Source organism: Lutra lutra, chromosome 14 (assembly GCF_902655055.1).
Source record: "Lutra lutra chromosome 14, mLutLut1.2, whole genome shotgun sequence".
NCBI classification, from domain to species: Eukaryota; Metazoa; Chordata; class Mammalia; order Carnivora; family Mustelidae; genus Lutra; species Lutra lutra.
The window spans coordinates 61746522-61754565 of NC_062291.1; the positions used below are offsets into that span (position 1 = coordinate 61746522).

The 8044-nt window shown below is 44.8% G+C and overlaps 1 protein-coding gene across 3 annotated transcripts in view; it reads right to left on the reverse strand.

Moving 5' to 3' along the window:
* Positions 1–1372, reverse strand: part of FBXW4 (F-box and WD repeat domain containing 4) — an 82876-nt gene extending 81504 nt beyond the window's left edge. The window contains exon 1 of one of the 3 annotated variants that reach the window (XM_047703214.1): positions 564–1366. In XM_047703214.1, coding sequence (XP_047559170.1) covers positions 564–1351 — 788 coding nt within the window. In that variant the 5' untranslated portion in view covers positions 1352–1366. Of the gene's footprint in view, positions 1–563 lie in introns of all 3 variants that reach the window. The other 2 variants (XM_047703213.1, XM_047703215.1) reach the window with 2 other exon arrangements.
* Positions 1373–8044: the final 6672 nt, after the last annotated feature.

The following is an 8044-nucleotide window of genomic DNA, read 5'->3' on the forward strand; positions in this document are numbered from 1 at the left end:
GTGTCATTCTGCCTGTATCAAGTCAAACTACAGTTGACACTTGGACCAGGGGCCTTCTTTCCAGGTCTGAACCCTTTTCTCCATATTCGGTTTTATCTGAGTCCTGCAGCCTAACAACCTTCCGAAGAGAGTGAGCGGATGAATGTCCATAACAACGTTCTGATAGGCCACACAGTGGCCTTGGGTCCTACACCTGGACCCAAGGAGGCGTCGGAAGCCTCAGACCAGCCTGGCTCCTGGGCGTGCTGAGACACCGGGCCAGTTACCTTATGCGAGGGAAGACACAATTACAAGCTGAAGGCAGTGCTTAAGATGGCTAATTGTGAGAAGCTGCCCAAGGAGGGTACCGACTGAGGGATGCTCAAGGGAGGCTTCCTGGGGGCGGCGGGGGGAAGGCTCCGATAGGAGAGGGGCCCCTGGGGAGGGGTCCCCGCCGAGGCCGGGTTTGGGCCTCGCCTTCGGGGTGCGACACAACCCCGGGCCGACCAGGCCGCGGCGCCCCGCCCTTTCCCGGGACGCCGGCCGGCCCGGGGCGGGGAGCGGGCGGGTGAGCGGGCGCTTACAGGTCGGTGCCGAGCCGCGTGAAGCCGGAGTTGAGTGAGGCCCGGGCTATCCGGCGCCAGAGCAGGTCGCAGCTGGTGAAGCGCCGCAGCCAGCGGCACACCTGCGCCAGGCGGCCGAGGGCCCGCATGTCCAGGTAGGAGCAGATGAGCAGCAGCAGCTCCTCCGGCAGGCGCAAGAGCGCTGGCCCCGCAGCGGGGCGGCCGGCCGGCTCCCTGACCGCTGACTCCTCCTCGGCCGCCGCCGCCACGGCCACCCCTGCCGCCCCAGCCCCTGCGATGCAGCCCCAAGCCTGAGCCCCTCGTCCCTGCGCTCTCCCCGGCCTCGCGTCCTCCCGCCGCCCAGGCCTGACTTTCCATTCTTCCTTCTTCCCATCACCTCTTCCTCTAGCCTCCCTCCCCGCCCCTGCGCTCCCCTCATCTCCCCTCACGATCCTTCTCGCCCCTTCCTCCACGTTTCCGCCTCCTTCTCCTTCCTCCCCCGGGCCTGCCCTGGCTCCCGCCTCGGCCCCCAGCCCCACTGCCTCCTTCGGTTTCTGCAGCCCTGGCTTCCCTTCCGCCCCGCTTCCTCTTCCGCCCTGCCCTGCTCCCGCTTTTCCCTTCCCCTTCCTTCGCTTCCCCCTCGCAACCCTCCCTTCCTGCAATTTCCTCGCCTCCCCGCCCTCTCCTTCGCCCGGCCCGCCGTTCCCGGGCGGCCCCGGGTGGCCCTGGCTGCCCATGAGCGGCCGCGGGCCCAGCCCGAAGCAGAGGCGAGCCGCCGCCGCCGCCGCCCCGGGAGGAGGCGACACCATGTCGGACCGGGTCACATGGGGCGGCGCGGGCCGAGACCTGGGCCCGCCCCTCACACCCGCGGCGGTGGAGCCGCTGCGGGGTGCGGGCCAGGCCAGGGAGCGGACCCCCTCCCCCATGGGCAGGGCCGCCGGGAGCATCGGATGGAAGCACATGCATTCATTCGTCTGGCATGCGAAGCCGGCTGCGGGGCGCCAAAGGCCCCAAGAAGAGCTTCCGCCTTCTACGAATCTACCTAGTAGTACCTCTGCCCTCAAGAAGCATCCACTTGGGTGGCCTTCACTCTCTAGGAGCCCTCCTCTACCGTGGGTGATGCCTCCTTTCGACAGGCCACTTCCCAGGGCCCCCTGAAACCGCAGCCCTGGAACTTGGCACTTTCCTTAGGCCGGGTCCTCCCACAGGGTAGGAACCCGGTCAGGACCGTGAGTTGGTGTTTTAGACAGATGGGGAGGCTGCAGTCCTCTAGGTCCTGAATCTTAACTCCCAGTGATGTATGTTATCAGGAAATGGCAAAACCTGGGGCTTCTTACTATTTACCACACAAGTGCAAATGGACTCTCTAAGGTCACCCAGGAGTCCTTCCCCCACACCACTCATTCCATTCACAAGGGCACCAATCTGAAGGGAGAGCTAAGAAAACCCTACTGAAGTCTACGCAAGCTGTCCCAACACATCCCACTAGACCCTTGTAGCTACTGAGTATCTGAAAGGTGGCTGGTCCAAACTGAGGTGTGCTATGGGAAACATACAACAGATTTTGAAGACTTATATAAGAAAAAGCATGTTACTTAATACTTTCATATTACATGTTGAAGTGATAAAGATTTTTGATGCACCGGGTAAATAAAATATATTTTAATGTAACTACTAGGTAATTTATAGAGGCCCCTGGATGGCTCAGTCAGTTGAGCATCAACTCTTGATTTGGGCTCAGGTCGTTACCTCAGGGTTGTGAGATGGAGCCCCCATCAGGCTCTGTGCTCAGGGGGTAGCCAGCTTGAGAGTCTCTTTCCCTCTGCCCCCCTCTTGCCCACACTCTCACTCTCTAAATAAATTTTAAAAATCTTTAAAAATAAGGGGCGCATCAGTCATTAAGCGTCTGCCTTCAGCTCAGGTCATGATCCCAGAGTCTTAGGATAGAGCCCAGAGTTGGGCTCCCCCCTCAACTGGGAGCCTGCTTCTCCCTCTCCTGCTTCTGCTCCCCCTGCCTGTATTCCCTCTTGTGGTCTGTCAGATAAATAAATAAAATCTTTAAAAAATAATAAGAATTAAGTACAAATTAAAAATTAAATAAAACTGTACATGTGACTTGCATTTATGACCCCAACTTTTCTATACATAGCACTGGACTAGGCAGTAAGATTTGGGAGGAAGATGACTAGCCCTGTGTAGCCTGTACCCCAAATCGTGATTGAGCGTTTTATTTTGTATTTATATCTGAAGGCCCATTTTCAGGGAGCAAGAATGAATGAGAAATCACCTCTGGAAATTATTCGATACCTAGGAGAGCCAAGGGGAGACCTAGGAAAGCTACGACACAGCATTATTATGCTGTAGAAGCATCATGTAACAAGGTCAGACCGGAATCTGGCTTTGCCCTAGAATTACTTTTTGATCTTAGCAAAACAACAACAAAAAACCCCACCTATCTTGGCCTTTTAGTGTTCTCAGTTTATAGTGGAGATAATGCCTCTGCCTTACTTTCGAGGGATAAATGAGATGATCCCTGTAAAATGCTTTGAACTCCTCTAAGAAAATGCTCAGTAATAGTTACAGGTCAAATCCTGTTACAAAAAATACCCTTAAAAAAAAAAAAAGAAAGAAAAAGAAATGCAACAAAGGCTTTGAGTAGAAAAAGATTTCCAAACTCCAGCCAGTGGTTTACTTAAATAAAAATAATATTTGATATGATATTCAGTACAACTAAAGAATTTAGACTATCTCTTAAAGATCATTATAAAGAAATTTATTCATAGGTATCCAACTGTCAGAAGGTTTGAGGCAGGAATACTACAAACTGAGGCAAGGTCGTCAACTCAACATTTATTGATTTTGCTACATTTATGTACCATGAGCCATGATGGAAAGAAGACAAATGAATATAGCATATGGTTCTTATATTTTGTGTTCAGATTTAGACATATTTTAATTTCTTATTATTTGACTATTTTTTAACCATTCCTCTATAGAGTAAAGCTGAGTTTATGCACATGACCTAGTTTTACTGGAAAACTGGAAGACACAAAAACTTATTTAATTAACCCAACATAAATCAAGTCAAAATCTACCTTCACAGAAATGTAACTTATTCTTTACCCTATGTTACCTTTATTGGTGGAGAAACTACACCATCATTTAAAAACATCAAATCACCCTCTTTCACACTCAAACTAGAAATCAAGTGAACTGTTTGAACTAGAATTTATGGTTTAATGATTTACCCAAAAAAGCCTACTATGTAGAAAGGCAAAGCCAAAATGGAAAATTGGCATATGTTCTGTTACTTAGTGGTGATGTGTATCCCTAAAGTCCTGAGCATGAGAAGAAACCCAGGTAATTTTTACCTCAAAATTCTTTTTTTGGGATAAAGCACTTAAAAAAAAATCAACTATGCCTGAAAGATGGGTTTATAATGAAAATAAATGTATATATTCTTCATGGAGTACCTGAATAGCATTTTACTATCAAAGAAAATAAATATATTAGTAGTCCCCAAAAAGGGAGATAGAAAGAATATTCTTTAGAATATTTAGAATATTTTTAACAAAATATTTAGAATATTTTTAAGAAAAGTCATCAACTCCCTTGAAGTTCAAATTCAGGAAGCAATCATAAAATAACGTAGGGAGTGAAATTTACCTTTATTTTTATAAGGCTTTTTATTAAAATTTTAATTTGCATACTACTAAGTAAACTGAGGACATTAGACTACTTTCAACTTAGTCAGAAACATATTAAAACTTAACACTCGGGGCACCTGGGTGGCTCAGTTGTCAGGTGTCTGCCTTCGGCTCAGGTCATGATCCCAGAGTCCTGGGACTGAGCCCCGCATTGAGCTCCCTGCTCAGCAGGAAGCCTGCTTCTTCCTCTCTCTCTCCCCCTGCTTGTGTTCCCTCTCTAGCTGTGTCTCTCTCTGTCAAATTAAAAAAAAAACCAACAACCTTAAGACTCAATATGAACTTCATATTGGGTATTTAGAAACACTAACATTATTTACTTTTAAAGAGGATTTTTAAGTATAGAAATACAGTTCTTTGTGCATGTCCATGTAAGTGATGTGCATAGTAGTGACTATTGCTGTTATAGGTAATAATGTATGCTTAGGATTGTAAACAATACTAGAATTGTGTGTTCCATCCACTCTTATAAACATAGGAGGCAGTCTCAGACAGGAATCTATGTACCCATTGGTCAAAGACTCAGGGCTCCAGCCTTCAAGTTTAGGAAGTGGGCAATTTAACAGAGGAATCATTCTGAGATGAATTAGAAAGAGATTATTTTGTGAATGATAGTTTTCAATGGCATATACTGGTTCAGATGCTCATCATTATTCTTGTATAATAATAATAGCTTATATTTATTAAACACTATGATCAAGCACTATTACAAGAGCTTTCCATGTATTATCTTGATCCTATCAACAGTCACATGAGGAAGATACTATTAACCCAGGTTTTTTTTTAATATTTTATTTATTTATTTGACAGAGATCACAAGTAGGCAGAGAGGCAGGCAGAGAGGGAGGAGGAAGCAGGCTCCCTGCTGAGCAGAGAGCCCGATGCGGGGCTCGATCCCAGGACCCTGGGATCATGACCTGAGCCGAAAGCAGAGGCTTTAACCCACTGAGCCACCCAGGTGCCCCTAACCCAGTTTTTTTGCAGGAGATGAGACTGAGGCCTGTGGCCTCATGGTTCCTAACTGGCAGTCTAACCCCAAAGCTATACTCTGAACCATGCCTTTACCATACATAGCAGAGAATGAAAAAAGACACTGAATTCAGGGTCCTCTGAGATCCCTTGCAACTGACAGACACACTTAATAGTAGTATACTTTACCTTTGACCATCAAGCAATTCTGGTATCTAAATAAAAGTAGCTTCTAAGTAGTTAAAGTAGCTCCTTTCTCACCTCCAATACCTTCTAAGAGTTAACCATGTAGGCCTCCAGCCTCTTAGTGCTATCCTTAATCTTTCTGCAAAACTTTAAAGAGACTTGTAGGAACTAATCTATCTTGCAAAAGAACATTTAACTAAAGTTTAACAATTTGCTTCAGCTTCAATTTCCTCTGTTAAATTTAAATAACAATATATGGGGGCACCTATATGGCTCAGTCAGTTAGGAATCTGCCTTCAGCTTAAGTCATGATCTCTGGGTGCTGGAATCAAGCCCCACGTCGGGCTCTCTGCTCAGAGGGGAATCTGCTTCTTCCTCTCACTCTCCTTCTGTGCTCTCTCTCTCTCAAGGAAATAAAATCTTTACAAATAAATAAATTAATTAAATAACCATATATGTATGGTACATATTATATAACCCCTTTTTGTAAATTTATCCCTGTTTGTAAATATGCAAGGGGAGATTTTGTGAAATGATGCTAATAATGGTTCTTTCTATACCATATAATCTAATAATTTCACTAATGGGTATGTACCCCAAAGAAACAAAACACTAATCTGAAAAGATAAGTGTGCCACTACACTTATTACAGCATTATTTACAATAGCCAAAATACAGAAACAACCTAAGTGTCCATATATGATGGAAAAGGAAGATGTGGTGTATGTACACACAACACACACACACACACACACACCCCTACCTCTGCTGGAATATTATGTAGCCATAAAAAGGATAATATTAGGCTACTTGCAACAATATGGATGGACCTAGAGGGTATTATGCTAAGTGAAATAAGTCAGACTGAGAAAGACAAATACCATATGATTTCACTCATGTGAAATCTAAAAAACAAAACAAATAAATAAACAAAAAGTAGAATCAGACCTATAAATACAGAGAACAAGCTGGTGGTTGTCAGAGGGGAGGGAGAGCGGAGTGGGCAAAATAGGAAGGAGAGTGGGAGACACAGGATTCCAGTTATGGAATGAGTAAAGTCACAGGAATAAGAGGCACAGCACAGGGAATATAGCCAATAACACTGTAATAGTGTTATATGGTGACAGATGGTAACTACCTTGTGTAAGCACAGCATAACATGTAAAGAAGTTGAATCAGTATGCTGTACACCTGAAATTAACACAACATTGTGGTCAACTATACTCAAATGAAAAAAAAAATTGTTTAAGCAAGCTCCAGACCCAGGATGGAGCCCAACACAGTGCTGAACTCACAACCCTGAGATCAAGACCTGAGCTGAAATCAAGAGTTGGACACTTAACTGAGCCACCCAGGCGCCCCTCAAATAAAATTTTTTTGAAAAATAATGGTTATTTCTAGGTAATAAATTTTTAGGTGTTACTTTGTACTTTTCTGTATTCCTTGATTGATTGATTGATTGATTGATTTTTTAAAGATTTATTTATTTATTTATTTGACAGAGAGAGATCACAAGTAGACGGAGAGGCAGGCAGAGAGAGAGAGAGAGGGAAGCAGGATCCCTGCCGAGCAGAGAGCCCGATGCGGGACTCGATCCCGGGACCCTGAGATCATGACCCGAGCCGAAGGCAGCGGCCTAACCCACTGAGCCACCCAGGCGCCCTCCTTGATTTATTTAAATAGGAAGCATGTATCACCTTTACAAAGTCAATAAAGTCTATCAAAAAGAAAAAGTTGTCATGAGTCCAAACACACCATGCAATAAGAAAGTTGGAGATTTGAAACCTAAATTATTACCAGAATTTTTTTTTTAGATTTTATTTATTTATTTGACAGAGAGAGAGCTCACAAGTTGGCACAGAGAGAAAGGGGGAAGCAGGCTCCCTGTGGAGCAGAAAACCTGATGTGGGGCTAGATCACAGGACCCTGAGATCACGACCTGAGCCGAAGGCAGAGGCTTAACCCACTGAGCCACCCAGGCGCCCAACCAGAATTTTTAACTAGCCACCCAAGTTTCACTAAACTTTATTTATTCCATCTAAAATGTGTATCATGTATTAGTAAAATAAAGAACAAATTAGAGTATTAGAAATGAGAAGAGGGGCGCCTGGGTGGCTCTGTAGGTTAAAGCCTATGCTTTTGGCTCAGGTCATGATCCCAGGGTCCTGGGATCAAGTCCCGCATTGGGCTTTCTGCTTCAGCGGGGAGCCTGCTTCCCTTCCACCCTCTGCCTGCTTGTGATCTCTGTCAAAGAAATAAATAAAATCTTTAAAAAAAAAAAAAAGAAAGAAATGAGAAAAAATAAGAGGCCTCACAATGAATACTGTATCTATAAACAGGTGAGCACCTCACAAATAGAAGGATGGAGTCTAAAGTTTTGTTTTCAGAAATTATCGGGTTGGTAGTTTATATTCGTCATGTTCGATATACCACCAAGATCTTCTGTTTTTTTATGAATCCACCATCTTTGTCATATTCAAGGACAAAAGATTTTTATTTCATATGAAACAATTTTAAGGTAACTGGGTGATGGGCCTTAAGGACAGCACTTGATGTAATGAGCAACAGATCAATCACTAAATTCTACCTTGAAACTAATAATACACTCTATGTTAACTAAATTGAATTTAAATAAAAATAAAT